This window comes from Cynocephalus volans, chromosome 2 (assembly GCF_027409185.1).
Source record: "Cynocephalus volans isolate mCynVol1 chromosome 2, mCynVol1.pri, whole genome shotgun sequence".
NCBI lineage: Eukaryota > Metazoa > Chordata > Mammalia > Dermoptera > Cynocephalidae > Cynocephalus > Cynocephalus volans.
In genome coordinates, this window is record NC_084461.1 from 131,097,112 (window position 1) to 131,116,349 (window position 19,238).

General features: G+C 35.8%; 1 protein-coding gene across 1 annotated transcript; it reads left to right on the top strand.

Moving 5' to 3' along the window:
- The first annotated feature begins 4,024 nt into the window (after positions 1-4,024).
- SPINK13 (serine peptidase inhibitor Kazal type 13) lies at positions 4,025-16,656 on the top strand. Its single transcript, XM_063087667.1, has 4 exons — positions 4,025-4,094; positions 13,251-13,288; positions 13,969-14,096; positions 16,605-16,656. The coding sequence occupies exons 1-4, from the start codon at positions 4,025-4,027 to the stop codon at positions 16,654-16,656; spliced, it is 288 nt and encodes a 95-aa protein (XP_062943737.1).
- The last annotated feature ends 2,582 nt before the right edge of the window (positions 16,657-19,238 follow it).

Consider the following 19,238-nt stretch of genomic DNA (forward strand, 5'->3'; position numbering starts at 1 on the left):
TACACAATGTATACATGTGTCATAATATCACATTATATCCCATAAGTATATATAATTATTCTTTGTCAATTAAAAGTAAAATAAAATTTTAAATAATAATTGTGTTTAATTATACGTCTTTCTAAAAATACTTTGGTAGCTGCAACCTTACAGTTATGCTAAGTTAGATGATAGAGATTCATTAAATATGTAGATCATTTCTAAATAAGAAACTACTGAAGCATTCATTACTAAGCCTAAATTTATGCTAATAAATTTATGCTAATATACTTTGGCTTCTTATTTTTACAGAGAGACTAAATATGAGTCTGTTAATAAACATGACATTTTTGCCACATTGAAAAATTGCACTATGAAGAAGCATATTTCTATAAAAAATATGGTATATTCATAAAATTTGCTAATCTAGCACAAAATGCTGATATATGGTAGACAGTTCACAATTGTCTACTTTCTAGTTTTCTCTGTAAAAGAAAGGTTGCTACTAATGGTTAAAAATTATAATCAATATATATGCATGAAACTACCAGAAATAATAGGATGAAGGGAAACAACTTTGTATGAAAGTATGTAAAGAATGTAGGATGCGTTTTTGTTAAGGGAAAAAGGAGAGAAACTTTATCATAGAGTAAAATGAACAAATGGATTTCAATTATAAAAAGTAAAATGTTACTTTCTTCATACCTAAGTTTTATCATAAATAATAGCCCCTTTATATAAGCAATGAAGAGCCAATGATGATTTAAGTAGGACAAGAAGAAAGATCAGATTTGTTTTAGAAATATTATTACTGAAATTTCTATATGTAAATAGAATGGAAAAATTACCCTGCAAGTCAAAAAGAAGGCACATCACATTCAAGTGTAAAAAGACTATTATAAAGATGTTACTTTCTCCAAATGTATGTGACTTCAAACAAAATTCCAGTAGGATTACTTCTTGGTGGACTCGACAAAATGTCTCTAAAGTATATCTGCAAAGACACATTTTCAAGAATATGCAAGATCACAGTGAACTAACAACAACAAAAAGCAGTGGATAGATTCTTTCCTTTCTTGATAACATACTTATTTACTAAATACGTATCACGTAGCCAAAAAATTGCTCTTCATTGTGGTTACAGGTCAAAATTAAGTATAGCCTTTTCCTTCATACAGCATACAGTCTAATTACCTAGAAGGTAGTATTTTGGAGGGATTAAAAGCACTGGCTTTGGAAAAAAGCATATCTAACGAAGGGGAAAATTAAAGATGCTAGTGAAGAAAGGCAAAATGTATCAAACAAGACATTCACGGTAAACTTCTAAGAAGAATGCTGTTGGAGAATAAGTTAAAAGAAACTAATTTTCTAAGATAAGAAAAAATGTGGAGAAGCAGGTGAACATGGGCTTTGGAGTTAATCCCATCTCTGCCCATTGCAGCATTGTTAGTAGCTAGTCAGTAGCTTTGGCAAGTGAATTATACTTTCTAAGCCTCGGTTTCTTCTCTTATTCACGATGCAGAATGGTATACATCTCGTTGGATTGTTGCAAGATGTAAATGTGATGAGGAATGTAAACTACATAGCCAGGTGCTGACAGAAAGAGAAAAATATGTATATTCCTAGGGAAGTCTATATGAAGTGAACGATAAAAATAGGGGGAAAAAAAGGTAGATGTTAAAATTTCCAGAATTTTAAAATAAAGAGGGAAAAAAGTGGGGCTAGTTCATTTTAAAGCTTATTCACTCAGTAAAAAAGTGGTGACATTTTCCACTCAAGGTAATGTGGGTGGGATGAGGTCAGGTAGTTGAATAAAAATTGGGTAAAAGAAAGGAAATAGTACGGGACAAGTGGCATAAGGAGCAACATGACATTAAATAAGAGGCTTCCTTAGGAGTGTATAGGACTTAGGTAAATAGTGATGATAGCAGAACTGTGGAGTTCATTGTACAAAAAATTTTTTTATTCTTCTTCACCACCAAGGTCTGGAATAGGAAAATAAGAAGCTGAATTTATCCCAACGTGGAAGAAACAGGAAAGAATAGAGAGCCAAACATCAAGAGATGATGGACATGTCGAGGGGCTAAATTTAAATATAAGACTATGGGATTCAGGCTGGAACAGAAACACAAAGCAGAAAAAGAGTACTAACTACTTAAGGAGAGTTTAAAGTCTGTGAGATAGAATTTTTCCACATAATAGCCAATTTTCAAGCTGGCCTATGTCAAGGTGTAGTGGAAGGTAACAAGTGGAGAAATTGGGAGGCTTGGGTGTGCAAAGATTATTGGTTAGAATGTTGGAGTTTCACAGGCTAGCAGGAAAATAAAATCATATCTTAGAAAGATAAAACAGTAAGACTTGTGAGAATTAGAGGTAGAGGAGTCTGGGAAGACTAAAATCAGTCATAAATTTGGCAAGAACATTCCCCCAAATGATCTGGAATGCTTTAGATCATTAATCTGCTTTGCAAATGTCAGGTGTTTGGTGGCCAGTATTTCTTGTTCTCGTAATCACCAACCAAAAACCACAAGGACAGAACTTCCAGGTCTGTTGCTGCCTGGTGGAGCATGAAACATCAGAGTGGGTGGCTCAAGAGTGGGATCAAACTCAGAGACAGCCATTAGGGTAAATTCATGCCAAGCCAGTGGTCACTCAACTGAGCAAGGAGTCTGCCCCCTCTGCTCCACACAATCCTGGCTAGAGACTCGTGGAATAGCAATGCTTCTTAAGGCTTGCTGTGCACTCAAGGTGACTACAGCAGGCTCCCATTTGGCCACCTCATTCAGGTAACTTCTCTTCACCTCCAACGTCCTTAGTCCAAGTCAGTGGTGGGATCTCTTCAGCTTCCTTCTTTGTCAGTGGGTTCCCTCCGCTCTTTTTTATTTTTAGTTTATGTTTTTGTTTTCCTCTAATACCCTCCCTTTGTTCTCCCTGCCCATGAAAGTAGGGAAACTTCACTTAATATGTTTCTCTCTCATTTCTCTATATATCTACCAGCTACAATTCTGAGAAGAGGTAATGGATAAAGTAGCATGTAAGAAGTTGAGAAAATGAACTTAGAAAGTATCTCTGAATATTTCCACCCCTACAAAGAAATGTTTGGCTGAATAAATTGCCAAGTTAATATATTTGTGCTCTTTACATATATTAATACCCGTTTATCCTCTCAGCCTTTCAAAATCTTATGAAGTTCATGCTTTTTTTGAGGCTCACACTTCTAACAGCTGTTGAAACTAGAATTTGAACTCTGGTCTAACTACAGACTCTATGGTTTCTATCATCTCACTCATTTAAATAAATAAACCTATCTATCTATCTATCTATCTATCTATCTATCTATCTATCTATCTATCTATCTATCTATCTATCTATCTATCATCTATCTATTTCCTGATTCTTGCATCAGGAAGGTACACATAATTTTTATCACCCAAGACCAACAATTCCATTTTCAATCCATTCTTTGTACTTGAGCCCATGTGACTGGCCTGGCCTGGCAAAGAGAAACTTAGCTAGGAAATGAAAGACTTCAGTGTGGGGGAAAGTGGACCATCCCAGGGAATCGAATGACTTGTGTTATAGTGTAACATGTCCCTGATTATACAACACAGCCCTCAGTTCACACCTGTTAACTCAGAATTCTTCTGAATTATTTGCATGTTCATATTCACTAACAAGAATGTCCTAGTTTAAATAATAAATCAGGGTGAACCTATTTGTAGGTAAAATGCCTTGGGTCATCCCTAACAAGAGTCTCAAGCCTAATTTCTCTTTCAGGCCAGGACTGTACGATGGTTGCTGGCAGAAAAAAAAAAAAAAAGTTATTTTTATGGCTTTTTTCTCCTTTCTTAGAGCAGGAAGGCTCTCTCAGGCCTGAATTCCTGGAGACCAGGTCAGTGTGAGACCATCATGGCCAAGTGCACAGGAATGGCACCATCTCAGGAGTTCTCTCATGTTTGGAAAGCCAGCTGTGCAAGAGACTGGGAATAAACTGTCTTGGGCATTTTCACAGGCCTCACCAAAGAAAAATATTATATGAGATCAAATGGCTGCCTTCCCCTGCAAGACCATATTTTTCCTGGTATCCTCTACTTTGGCACATATTGTTTTCTCAGGTGAGCAACCTTGGAGGTTTAGGGAGATAAGTATCTGATTTTCTTAAAGTTGTACAAAAGAAGAAGAGTAATTTGTGACTTTGGATGGGGAATGTTTTGCTGAAATCTAGGTGTTTGGGTTTCATAATCCAAATTGGGTATCATTAAAATACATTTTCCCACGTGAAAAAATCAGACTTGTTTTCTACATTGTGGATACTCAGCCTCATTTCAATTTTGTTGATTCAAAAAAATCCTCTACAGCATAGAAAATTGTAATGTTTTCATTGCAAGCAAATTATTACCTTCCATGGCAAAAAGGAATTGGTGGATGTGATTACAAGGATTTTGAAATGAAATAATTATCCTGAATTATTCAGGTGGGATGAATATAATCACAGGGATTTTTATACCAGGGAAGAAGGAGGGCCAGAGTCAGAGAAGGAGATGTGACAATGGAACCTGAGGTTAGAATGACATGAGGAAAGGGCCATAGGCCAACGAATTCAGATGGCCTGTGGAAACTGAAAAAAGTAAGGAAATGGATTCTTACCTAGAAACTCCAGAAGGAATGCAGTCTTACTGAAACGCTGATTTTAGGACTTCTTACCTCCAGATCGGTAAAATTAATTTGTGTCATCTTAATTCACAAAGTTTGTGATAATTTGTTACAGCATCAATAGGAAACTGGTACACCTGCAAATAAGCTACAAACTAATGATGCAGATGCTACAATGTATCTTCCTTATTTTTGCATTCCCAGATCCTCGTTAAATAAATGATACGAAGTAAACACTCAATACAGGAATGTTAAAAATGTATCAATTAATTATCTGCTGTGTATAGGTTCTTTGCAATATACTTTATTATTTTAAATAAGCCTTAATTGGATGAAATTGGAGTAATCACAATACTTGGTACAATAAATATCATTGGGTCCAATCAATAAGCACCACGAACACATCGTTCCTGCAAAAATCTAGACTACTAACGAATGTTCAGATCCATAAGTGTGGTTTTCACTCATCCAATTCCCTTTTCCACCTTCATTCAAGGTAAACACCATTCTAAATCTTGCATCTATTCTTCTCTTGCTTTTATTTTTAACATAGTCTTCTTATTTAGACATACTGTGGAAAAGTGTATTTTTACAATTCTTCTAAATTTTATGAAATTCTAAATTTTATGAATTTTATTAAATTCTTTTAAATTTTAAGTTATATAACTTGTCTTGAAAATTTTCAGTCAGTTTTATACAGAAAGAAGCATGTTATCTATTGAAGTGTACTTTTTTTCTCAATATTACGTTGCTTAAATTCATATTTTTTTTATGTGTAGCTGTAGTTCATTTAGTGTGGATATACCCTGATTTCTTTACTTTCCTGTTGATTGGCATTTGGTTTGCTTACAAATTTATGATTTGTAAGCCAGTAGAAATATTCTTATGCTTGTTTCCTATGCACACAAACAAGAGTTTCTCTTGGGCGCCTATCTAAGAGTAGATTTGCTATGCCACAAGGTGTGTGAATTTTCATTATAGGATAATGCGTATGGCTTTCCAAAGTTATTGCCTGAATTAATAATTTCATTAGGAAACTATAAAGTAGCCTACTGATCCACATCATCTGCAGCCTTTGATATTGTCTAATCTCAAAACATGTCGCCAGTTTCATCTCACTTTCATCTTCGTTTGCATTTCTCTGATCGCTAATGAGGTTGAAAATCTTTATACAATAGTTTATGGGCCATAGGTGGTTTCTTCTTTTCTGTTATTCCTATTTATGCCTTTATTATTAGTAGTATTATTACTGCATTGTTTTAAGTCATCTTGAGAACATCTAGGAGATATATATATATATTATGATACAAATCTTATGCAGCTTTAACAAATACATTTTCTCAGATGATAAATAGAATTTTCACTCCCTTAAATAAGTCTTTTTGATTAGTAGAAATTCCTCATATTGAAGGAGTCAGCTTTATCAAACTTTGTATTTACAGTAAGCTTTTTTTGTTTGTATTTTGTTAAAAAATCTTTCTCCTCCCTCTATAATCTAAAATATATTTATTTATATTCTCAACTCAGAGATTTTTATGAACTGCTAAATTACGGTGTAACTGACATATAATAAACTTTATATTTAAAGTGCACAATATAATTTTTGACATATTTATACACCTGTGAAACCATCACTACAATCAAGATAATGAACATTTCCTCACCCACAAAAGTTTCCCTGATTTCCTTTACTGTTTCTCCTTACCACCCCCACCCCAACCCACCCCTTATCCAGACAATGATATTTTTTTTGTCATTATAGACTAGCTTGCATTTTCTACAAATTTATATAAGTTTAATTGTGGAAGATATATTGGTTTTGAATCTAGTTTCTTAAACTCAGTGTTACTTTGAGAATGATCACTATTGTTTTATGTATCAATAGTTCATCCCTTTTTATATCTAAGTTATTTCATTGTACAGATATACCACATTTTGTTTATCTATTCACCTATTGATGGACATCTGTTTCCAATTTTGGACTATTGTAAAAGATATTATGAACATAAATGCATAGGCTATGTTTTCATTTATCTTGGGTAAATACCTAAGAGTGGGATGGCTAAATCATATAGTAGAAGTATACAGAAGTATATTTAAATTTTTAAGAAGCTGCCAAACTGTTTTCCAAAGTAGTTTTACCATACCATTTTACATACCCACAAGCAATATATGAGAGTTCCAGTTGCTCAGCATCCTCACTAACAATTGGTCTGCTCAATCTTTTTAATTCTAGATATTCTCATATGTATACAGTGATATTCCACTCCAGTTTTTGTTTTTATCTGTTTTTGGCCATCCATATTCCATCTTCGATGAAGTGTCTATTGAGCTCTTTGTTTCGTTACTATTGAGATTGAAGATTTTTTAAATATAGTCTAGATAAAAGTCCTTTATCAGATATATATGACTTGGAGATATTTATCTCAATCTGTGTATAGTGTTTTCATTTTCTTATGTGTCTTTCAAAGAACAGACGTTTTAAATTTCTACGAAACCCAATTCACTTTTTTGTTGTTCTATTTTATGGATGATGCTTTTGGTGTAGTAGCTAGGAAATTTTTGCTTACCCTCTGGTCACAAAGGTTTTCTCTTGTGGTTTCTTCTAGAAATTCTTATAGTTTAAAAATTTATGTTTACGATGTACTTTGAGTTAATTTTTCTATATGGTGCAATATATAATTGAAGTTCTTTTTTAAAAAAAAAGATGATCCTTTTCCCACTAAATTGTCTTTTCATTTTTGTCAAAAGTAACTTGTCCATAGATGTGTGTAGTTTGGGACTTTTTATATGTGTATATTTCTGGACTCTATTATTTTACATTGATTTATTTGTTAATCTTTATGTAAATATTTTTTTCAAGAAATGTTTTGATTTTCTCTTTGATCTCTTTTTTGTCCCATTGGTCATTCAGGAGCATGTTGTTTAGTTTCCATATATTTGTATAATTTCAAAAGTTCCTCTTGTTATTGATTTACAGTTTTATTCCATTATTGTCAGAAAAAAATATTTGACATAATTTTGATTTTTTGAACTTGTGGAGACTAGTTTTGTGGTCTAGCAGATGGTCAATCCTGGATAATGTTCTATGTGCTGATGAAGAGAATGAGTATTCTGCAGCTATTGGATAAAGTGTTCTGTAAATGTCTGCTAGGTCTATCTGGTTGATGGAGCTGTTTAAATCCGATATTTCTTTGCTGATTTTTTTGTCTCAATGATTTGACCAATGCTGAGAGTGGGGTGTTAATGTCCCCAACTATTATCGTGTTGGTGTCTATCTCTCCCTTTAGATCTGGTAATGTTTGCTTTATATATCTGTGTGCTTCAGCGTGGGGTGCATATATATTTGTAATTGTTATGTCCTCTTGCTGTACTGATCCTTCTATCATTATATAATGCCCTTCTTTGTCTCTTAGTACAGATCTTGATTTAAAGTCTGTTTTATCTGGTATAAGTTTAGATACTCCTGCTCACTTTTGTTTTCTGTTTGCATGCAGTATCTTTTTCCATTCCTTCACTTTCGGTATATGTGTGTCTTTATAGGTATAGGTCTTTATAGGTAAGGTGCATTTCTTGTAGGCAGCATATGGGTTATTTTTTTTTAATCCATTCAGCCAGTCTGTCTTTTAATTGGGGCATTTATTCTATTTATTCATGGTTATTATTGATATGTGAGGTCTTACTCCCATCATTTTCTTAGTTATTTTTTGATTGTTTTGTGTACCCTTTGTTCCTTTCTTTCCTTCTTATTGTTTATCCTTGTGGTTTGGTGATTTTCTCTATTGAGAAGGTTTGATTCCTTTCTTTTTCTAATTTGTGTGTCTATTATACCAGTAAGTTTTATATTTTCAGGTGTTTTCATGATGGTTATTATTCCTTCTCTTCTAGATGTAGGACTAACCTAAGTATTTCTTGTAAAGCTGGACTGGTGGTGATGAATTCCCTTAATACTTGCTTGTCTGAGAAATACTTTATTTTTTCCTTCATTTCTGAAGGATAGTTTTGCTGGGTATAATATTCTTGGCTGGCAGTTTTTTTCTTTCAGTACTTTGAATATTATTCCATTCTCTCCTGGCCTGTAGGGTTTCTGCTGAGAAGTTGGTTGTTAGTCTAACAGGTATTCCCTCATAAGTGACTTAATGCTTTTCTCTTGCTGTTTTTAGAATTCTCCCTTTGTCTTTAACTTTTGACAGCTTGACTACAATGTGTCTTGGAGAGGACCTTTCTTAGGTTGAATCTGTTTGGGGACCTTTGATCTTTCTGGATTTGGATGTCTGTATCTTTCCCAAGACTAGGAAAAATTTCAGCTATTATTTCATTAAATAGGTTTTCAATACTTTTTGGTTTCCTTCTCCTTCTAAAATGCCCATAATTCTAATATTTGTTTGCTTAATAGTATCCCATAAATCTTATAAGCTTTGTTCATTATTTCTCCTCCTCCTCCTCCATCTTCTTCTCCTTCATCTTACTGGGTTATTTCAAAACAACTGTCTTCAAGACCAGAAATTTTTTCTTCTGTGTGATCTAGTCTGCTGTTAAGACTCTAGGGTGTACTTTTTGTTTCATTTAATAAATTCTTCAATTTCAAGACTTCTGTTTGATTTTTTTTATCTATCTCTGTTAATTTTCTCATTCAGATCGTAAATTATTTTTATGATTTTTGTTGAATTGTTGTATTCTCTTGTATCTCAGTGAGTTTCCTTAAGATTATTAATTTGAATTTTTTTTCTAGCAAGTCAGCAATTTCTGATTCTCTGGGATCAGTTACAAGACCAATACTGTTTCTTTGGTGGTGTTGTTTCCTTATTTTTTCATGTTTCTTATTTCCTCATATTGATATATGTAGAACTGGTGGAATAGTCACCATTTTGAGTTTTGTAGAGTGGCCAGTATGGGGAGACTTTCACCTGCAAATGCATTCTAGGGCATCGATTGGGTGGGTACATTGTCTTTGTTCTAGATGGGTACAGTAATGTAGGCTCTGTGTAGTTTCTTCTGATATAATCCACTTTTTCTATGTCTGTGCATGCCTCAGTGGCCTATGCTTAGGAGGTTCGAGGTAACAGTAGCACGGCTTTGCTGAGGTGGGATTACTGTTTTCATTCTCAGGGTGGGAGTGTGTGGATCAGTTGTCTCAGGAACTGGATCATTGGGGATGGGGTTGATGGATTGATTGATTTTCAGACTGGGGGTGTGGGTGCATGGTGTATCAGGGATTCCAGGACTGGTTCACCAGTAGCAGGGTCACTGTGCTGATTCCCTGACTAGGGGCAGGCTCGACAGGGGCATATCAGCCAGGCTGTTTCTCACTCAGATACTTGCATGTGCAGTGGCTCAAAGACTCAGGGGTGGGTGCACCAGTGGCATGACAGCTGGGCTGTTTGAGTCAGGGGCTGGGCACACTTTGGCTTGGCTATGTGGGATCAGATCTTCTGGGAGCCAGTCCTCTGCATCACTTATCAGGGCCAAGTGCAAGGTCATTCTTCCCTCAGCAGTTTAAAAGTTGATCTGCCAAAGGCAGGATGCCTGAGGACTGTTTAGAGTAAAACTGTTTAGCTGCTTCTCCAGGAGGGCACAGATGTGCTTTATTTCCACAGGCCTGGGTGTGTGTTCATTAGGTTAGGGAGCTGTGAGCTGTTTTTCTGGGGTGGAAACTTGGGCACACAGAACTCAGCCCACTGGCAGGGGAGGGAGGGTCTGCCTGTCTCTGGCCAGGGATGTAGGGGGTGTATCCATTCAGTAGGCCCAGGATTGGCTTCCCAGACATGCATAAATGGGGTCACAGCTGCTCCTGAGCCCGTCCTGCTGCCAGGATCAGGACATTGTAGCCTGTCCAGTTAGTGCATTGGAATGATGGTGGAGCCTTAAGGCTGGGGAGGGCAAGGCATGCTTCTGCAGTGGCTCTGGTTTCAAGACAGTACCACACTGCCTTGGCTTGGGTCATGAAGGTGGATAAAGGGGAGTGCACAGTGTGTGCCACTGTTCTGGAGCAATAGAGTGGGTGTGTTCTAGGCAGCTCCCCACTCTTGACTCCAGGCTTCTGAGGGCTGTGGAGTCCTCCTGCAGGAGCCTCAGGCCTCTGTGTTGAGGCTGGGAGTCACTGTGGTCACTCTTCCTATCTTTTCCTGCAAGGGAAAGTCCTTCCTGCACCAATCCCAGTAGCAAAAACTTGGCAGGTGAGGCCTTGTGCCTCTCTGTCCTCTTTATTCTGCCATCCTGGGCTTTCATGCTCTATAGGGATCTCACCAGTCTCCACCTGCAGTCCTGCACTCTCCCACAGATCCTCCCATCAATAGTTAGCTGTCTGTTAGTTGTTCTGGTCCTTTTCTATGAAACGGATATGCCCTGGGCACCTCTGGTCAGTCCGTCATCTTGCCCTGCCTCCCCTCCTATAACAGATCTACCCATAGGCATGTATTGAACTAAACCATATTTCAAAAGAAAAATATGTCCACACTGAAGTGGGTGGAATGTAACTAATCTAAGTAATCTTTGAATACAATACCTGAACTATATACCTTCATTCTAAAGACAAAACAGATACTTGAATATATATTAAACTCTAATTCATAGTCTTCTTTTTCACAGATGCTAGAAAAAGAATTCTGGAAACCATTTCATGTAAATTCTAAGACTGAGGAAATAAGTGAATATATTGTGGACAATGAGAGACAGGTTTCTCATGGTTAGAAAAAAGGGTTACTCTGAAAACCCCTTCCCCCCCAATATGTGAAAACTAAGTAATATGCCTTTACATAATACATGGGTCAAGAAAAATCAAAAGGGAAATTTGAAATTATTTTGAACCTAGAGAAAATGAAACGAAATAAATAAAAAGTTATGTTCAAAGAAGTGTCATTGCCCCCATACCCTTATCCTTTCCACTCCAATGTCAATGTCGTCCTGTATGTAACCAATCTTATTAGTCTGTATGCTTTTTGTGCTTCTTTTTGCTCAAATAAACATAAGTGTACATTTTGACCCCCTCTCTCACTTTTACATAAAAGAAAGCATACTATAGATACCCATTTACATCTTGCTTTTTCTAATTTACAATATAACCTAGAAATCACTCCCTATCAGTTCACCAGGATTTTCCTTTTTCTATTACACAACTGCATAACTTCATTGGGTGGACGTACCAAACTTTATTTACCCACTCTTCTATGTAGGAGCATGTAGTTTGTTTAAAATATTTTGTAATTGCAAATGGTGCTGGAATAAATAACCATGCATATACATTTTTGCATTGTTGGAGGCATATCTTCAGGGAATCCCTTAAGTTGGGATTGGTGAGTCAAATGTAAATGCAAACATAGTTTTATTCAATATTGCCAAATTTCACTCCATAAATGTACTAACTTACATTTCCACCAGTAATATATGAAAATCTCTCTAACAGCTAACTTAATAGGTGAGAAATGGCATTTTAGCATAATTTTAATTAGCATTTTTCTTATCACGAATGTGGTTCAATATCTTCTACAGATTTTTAGGACCATTTCTGCATGTTGTTGGGTATGTGGGTATGTGTTAATGATATGTGCATGTATATTGCTGTTCTGCAATTGAATTTGTTATTTGTTTTTGTTCCCTCAATTTTAAAGAGTTCTTTCATATATATATTCGGGATATTAACCCTTCATTAAATATCTTTTTAGCTTGTATATGGTTCTTTTTGCAGTGAAGTTTTTTTTATGTAATAAAATGTGTCAGTCTTTTCTGTTATTGTATTTAGATTAATGAGTCATTGTTATAAAGTTTTTCATACAATAGGATTAAAAAGGAATTCTGTCATGTTGTATTTTAATCTTTGTAAAATTTCATTTTTTATGTTCAGATCCTGATCCACTGGAAGTTTATTTTTATGTATGGTTTGCAGTATATCTGTGTACTTTTATTCTACTTTTTACTAGATGGAAGCTCTTTATTTTTCTTTTCTTATAACTATACCCAGCTGCTTTTGTCATTAAAATACTCCAGCTTTTTAAAATTAGATAACAGCATTCCACCTTTTTTACTTTCTGATAGAGTATAAATGTAATCAGCATGATCTATTCCTGGTAAAGTTGGTAGGCTTATTGTTTCCTTTGTGGGAAGATTTTGAAATATCATTCAGAATTTTTCTTTTAACTTTTATTCTTCTAACTTTTCAAAAGCTAGAATACCCTATGATATTTAAAATATTATCTAACAGTGAGAGATAAGTAAGAACAGAACTACAGTAAGTACTTTTCTTATTTTATTCTCCCACAGCCAGCTACTCACCCTCATTCCCCAGGCAATACAAGCGTCAAGATAGAGGGTAACTTACCGAAAATAACATGATTTGTAAGTCATACGTACAACCCCAAACTGTTTTTACTCTTTCCCTAGTGACAGCAAATTTATGAATGAAGTCAGGATTGTGAAAATGAAGAAAAGAGTAAATAAACAGATAAAACAGTTAACAAAACAAAGGAATGTTACCCACAAATTCTGTTGCTATAATTATTTTTCGTACTTTTATGCATGTGAATAATTAAATTACATTTTTTAAATTCAGTGACTTCAGCGGGTAAAATCATATCCCATATAGAACTATCTCTTAACTTGTTGTGTCTGTGCTTTATTTGCAGAATTTTTCAAACCACATGACAAACATAAATGGCCTAAGGTAAATTTAAATTTCTTAGTTCTGAATTCTCATTTTAATCTGATCACTCTCTTAACATCAGAGATGTAAAACTTCACGAAAGTAAAGTTGAGTGGAAGGTTTCTATGTGGCCGTGGGCATGTACCTTAATCTCTCCATGTTTAGATTTTCTCCCATGTAGCGCAACTATTATACTATAATAACATATCTTAGTAAAATAATGAGTAAAATAAATATATATAGTAAAATAAAAATATACTGAGTAAATATATGTCTGAGAATTAAGTGGAATACCTGTCATTTGCTTAAAGTCTCAAAGCTAAGCAGTGGTAAATCCAGGATTTAGTCCTAGTCTCAACACAGAACCTTCATTCTTACCAACTATATTTGAGCCCTGTCCTCTATCTAGAAGTTTACAAACACATAAATATCTCTACTAACATAGTTTTTACAATAAGTTACTGGGATTGGGACACCAAGTTTAAATGAAAACTTTGTGTTGGAATTAAGCAGGGATATTATAATAGTTATGCCTTTAAGATGATGGTGTAGGTGGAGGATACTACAGGAAATCCTTGAAAAAGATCAGTTGACTTGTAAGATTTGACATTATTTCTATGTGGGGCAGAAGTGACAGGCAAAGAATAGTTAGGAGAGAATCTATTATTTGTTATTTCTATGATATTTCATGATATTTGCAGATCGAATGTCAAATGTATTACCCTCTGGATCCTCTTTATGAGGCACAGTGTCCTAACGTAACAGCTTATGTTTGTGCTACGAATGGCCACACTTACCAAAATGAATGTTTTCTTTGTATTGATCAATGGTAAGTTCAAAATAAAATACCATTATTGTTTTTCTCTCTCCTTCTTCACAGATATTTCACATAATCTTAGCCAAGTAACTGTATTTTACTGATCTGTGGGATTTATAAAAAATAGCCTCTCTTGTTCACAAAAGACTGGCGACAGACTACATATATAGTAAAGAGAAAGTTCTCTTTTAAAAAATTAGTTAACTTCAAAGTTGATTTATTAAAAAAAAGAAATAAAAGCTTACATGGTATTTTGAGAGAATTGTACAGAGATCATATTTGTAGGTAGTCTATAGATTATATTTAAGCAATAAATAGAAATACACTTTTTTAAAAAATCACTCAAATTTTCTTTCACAAGTCACATTGATGAATCTATAGAACCCATAAGTGTGGTTTGGTAGATATAAATAAATATAGCTATAGCTACAGATATACATATAAAAACATAGATATAGATACATTTATAGACATATATACACATGAGTAACAAAGTGGTTATGTGGTCTTACGTGGACAAAAATTAACAAAGATTATTCTGAGATTCCTTTCAGCCTCATCCATGAAAATTCAGGAATCTGTGACTTCACAGAACAGTCTCGGCAGTTCAAATATCATGCTTCAGATTTCTTCTGGCAGAAATGCAGAAAAGATGGAAGAAACAATTTTCTTCCTCTCTCCTTTCTTTCCTTTCTTCCTTCCTTCCATTTATCCATCTTAAAACTCTGACACCAATCTAAGGTGTTATTTCTCAGTCTAAGAATAAATGAAGAACCCCTGTTGTTTAAAGAGCAAAAACATGGCTCAGGTCAATGTGAGCACAAACATATCTTATTCTGAAACAGAGGAAATTGATGCTATGGCAGGAGAGGTGCAGTGACCTATATTTTTGCTTCAATTCTCCATGTGACTCGCATGTATAAACTTAGCCTTCATGCCATTTCTATATATCAGGGGAAAAAGAACCATCCTAACTGCTGAGCAATGGAGGGGAGGAGAGTAATTCCTAGGTTTCTGCTCTTGGAGGTGTTTTGAAGCAAAGCCCTGTCAAATTGGACTCAAAGCCCTAAGAGATACTCATCACTAGTGAATGATGTAAAACCTTTGAAAAATATTGAAGAGTGCAAGTCTTGTCCAGAATTGATACAGAGTCATAGTCATTATCCTAGAAGTAATCCTTCATGCCTACTCAATCAAGGGCCCTGATAATAGGTATCAAGAAAATACAGAATTGTATGAAACAGACCCCAGATTCTTCAGAAGCTTGTAATTTTATTTGGTTCTGTTGAACCAAAATAGTGTTTTAATAAGTTTTGGAATAGTTGACAGTATTTCAAAAATCAGGTTTTACCTAAAAATATAGATTTCAAACATTATCGTGGTGGTTAGCGAGGATTTCATATGTAATATATAAGCAACAGCTCGCCATTCAGATGGAAGTCAGGCATACAGAGAGCAATAGTCCCACCTCTCTCCTCTGTCGTGGAGGTGGCTCATATCACTTATTTATATGACCCCCTTGTCTCCAAGCATTTATGTTTGCAATGCCTGAACCAGATGAGTAAATCAGACATATATCAAAGGTGAGCCTGATTATGGGTGTTGGAGGGGTGGGAGTTGGTGGAGGGGAGGGTGGAGATCTTTTGAAAGAAGATAAAATTAAAGGATTTTTTTTTTTTTTTGTCCTTTTTTGTGACCACGCTCAGCCAGTGAGCGAACCGGCCATCCCTACATAGGATCCCAACCCACGGCGGAAGCGCTGCTGTGCTCCCAGCACCACACTCTCCTGAGTGAGCCACGGGGTCGGCCCAAAATTAAAGGATTTTTAAAGAAACAAAATACACAAGAGAAAATGGAATGGTCAAGCTACACAGTGCTGTTTGGGAAACATTTGGAATTGAGAAAGTGTATAGTGTCATTAGAGAAATAATATAAAGATTATGCTGAAAGGAATGATATGTATTTAAAGAATACTAATATGTAAGGATAGAAAGTTAGGCGAAGACTAGTCTGTAAAACATATGAGGGGTCTTCCAAAAGTTCATGGTAAGATTTGTATTATCTTTTACTTCTATTTTTCCATAAACTTTTTGAAGTCCCCTCTTGAATACCAGAGTAAGGAAAATAGACTATGGTCTGTGGGCAGTGTGAACATGGTGGAAGTTCAAGTGGAAAGTGAATTATGTGAAGCATGCATTGTATTATTACTGTGATATCTTTTACCTCTTAGTAGAAAAATCTAGTATTGCTGTATTGAATGAAAAATTTGGAGATGGGAATGGATTAGGGGATAAAAAACTCCATGCTGAAAAACTTTTATATAATGCTTATTGGATAATCAAGACATAGAAAAGTAATGTACAAACTGTGGTGGTGACAAACAGGAATGGAAAAAAGATGAATGTAAGAGGAACTGTAAAAGCAGCTCCCTTATTTAGAAGATAAAGGAAAGTATGTTCAAGAGCAATGCCCAGTTTCCTTATGATGCTAATCTTCTTTTCTTCTTCTTCTTCTCTTTAGGGAATTTGGTAATCATATTAAATTTGAGAAGTACGGAAAATGTAATGGATAACAGTAACTACAATTGCTTATTCTTTTTACCACTTAATTCTGTAAAGTATTTCTTTTGGAATTTGAGTATGTAAATTAAATAACGCACCTCCCTATGCTGTAGCCAAATTTGGAACAAAATGAGAAATGAAGGAATCAAATTTGCTTCTCAGTGGAGAATCAAATGTCACATTTATAACAAACTAAATAATGAAAGACCTAACAGATATCTATGTCTGTGTATTGATTGTTTAAAACAAGCTTCCATCTTGAGGAGCCTAAGGTCAGTTCATCAAGTGGGCTTACTAACACGCCCCTGAAGTAAACTAACCACAAATTGGAGGCCTATCTGCAGGATCACACCCTGCCCCACTATTCTCACTTAAAGTCATGGAGCAAAAGAGAACACATCCTCTCTGCAAAAGGCAGACTCCAGAAGAGTGAGTAACTAAATTACCCAAGCCTTGTGCTATTTTTCAAAGTTCCCTAATAGATGTTACACCTCCTGTAGTTGCAGAAGTAAAATACCAGAGAGAGATGAGGAGTGTTACATTAATGGGTGGTTACTCAAAGAAAGAAAAGACACTGGTATGGAAACAAGGAGACAAATTCTGCCCTCATTTTTGCCACTCACTATTTCATTTGGGGTTGAATGACTTGAAACATCTAAGTGAAAATGTCCTCTAAATGTCTAGCTCTGGGAATTGCAACTGTGATGGGGCTGACAAAAAGTTTGAAAGTCATGAGTGAGTAGGTAGCAGGGCAGAGAAGATCAACGAAGACCCCACCACCACACACACACACACACACACACACACACACACACACACACACACACACACACACACACTCACACACACTCTCACACACACTCTCACACACACACACAAACACACACACAGCTGTGTGTGGCCTTCTAACCACAGTCTGTGGGGGAAGCCCACATTCGTTAGGACAGAGTAATGGCCACATGCTAATAGAAGGAGGGAGAAGGAGAGCCAAGAGTTTTGGGGTATCAGGCATGGTTTGAGAGCGAGAATGGGAGATGACATCATTTGACCCCTCTTTCCAGCACACCTAATGCTTATTCCATCTCATCCTTCCTATTATATCAGTCAATACACTCTTTTCCTTTTACTTAATTTGGTTTATAATCTGTCACTGATAGCTGAAAGATCTTGACTAATACAGAGGGATAAAGTAATTATTGTTCGAAGGCTGGGGAGATAAAAAGTGGAGATGCTCTCTGCCTTTGGTTCCTGTGTGCTCTGGGCCACTACCCGCTGTTACCTCTAGATGCCAGCCTCACTCTTCTTAGTTTTATTTGACTAGCTCGTTATTTCACCAGAAAGTCCAGACAGCAATGCATAACTCTGCTTTCCCCATCACCTTTCCAGCTAATCACACCATCCACCTCTGCTGGCAACAGGGACCCTCATCCTCTCTCGTCTTCCACCCTCCTTTCCCCCATTCCTCCCTGGGCAATAGGGTCCATCAGCATAGCTCTCTTTGGAGCTGGCGAAATAGAGCTTCAGGTCTGTCAGGTCCCCCAAAGTAGGGCATCTCCTAAAATATAGACTTCCTCTTGTTAATATTGACCATTTATTATAGCTAACACTATTTCATTATTTAGTCTCTCCATTTCTGCTTTACCAAAAACAACAAAAACAAAATTCTGTCCTAAAAAGGACAGATGGGGAGAAGCAATTCTGCCTCACCACCGAATAAAATGGGGAATGCAAGGAGAATTCTATCCTTTCTTTCTCTCTCTTCAAAATATAGAGAGCCCACAATTATTCTATTTAGTAGGACAAAGGGGGGATAGCCTAGAAATCCCTGATTTATACATGTCTTCACTGTTGTGTAAAAATCACATGCTGTTTGGGAGATGGACATGAACACAGGCATGAACACTAAGAAGTTCAGAGGGTGGTTCTGGGTGTGAGTTGAGCATAAAAACAATCACCTGAGGTTCCAGATGAGAACACACTGTTCCAGAGCAGAAAGGGGCAGTGTGACATTTTGACACTGTGGCACAGCCCACGGGTAGAGTTTTAATAACTAGCCCAGGTTTGGTGAGCACATGCTCATGCCAAGTGTCATAAGTGTGTTTTATTTGCTTTGCCTCAATTAATCCTCTCCCTAGTCCTATAAGCCTGACACTCTTGTCCCAATTTTACACATGAGGAAGCTAAACTCACACAAGGTAAGTAAGCTATGTAATCTTGTAGTTTATAAAGAAGGGCTGAGATTCAAACTCACATCATTCTGCTCCTAACTACAACCTGATGTTGTACATGAACTCAAATGGAACTAGAAAAAAGAGGGCAGGCAGAGGTAATTATAAGAGATTTTCAAAAAGGAAACAGACCCACATGCTCTTAAAAATGTCAAACTCTCTTTAAGAAAGGTCTTCTACCTAGATGTAGTAATGGACTAGTAGCGTATCAAAATAAAATTTTGTCTTCAAAATTATAAAAGTAGCTCTCAAATGGGAGTCTAGTTTTCCTGCTTACTTTTCAGATATTTGAAATAAATTAGTCACTATTCCCTTGGCATCAACTTTTTATTTTATTTTTTTTTTTATTTTTTATTTTTTATTTT

Excerpts from the sequence above, each read along its gene's own strand:
- SPINK13 (XM_063087667.1), top strand. The coding sequence starts at position 4,025 with ATGGCTGCCTTCCCCTGCAAGACCATATTTTTCCTGGTATCCTCTACT. Across the intron at positions 13,289-13,968 it reads ACAAACATAAATGGCCTAAG|ATCGAATGTCAAATGTATTA; the intron begins GTAAATTTAAAT and ends TGATATTTGCAG. Across the intron at positions 14,097-16,604 it reads TTTCTTTGTATTGATCAATG|GGAATTTGGTAATCATATTA; the intron begins GTAAGTTCAAAA and ends TCTTCTCTTTAG.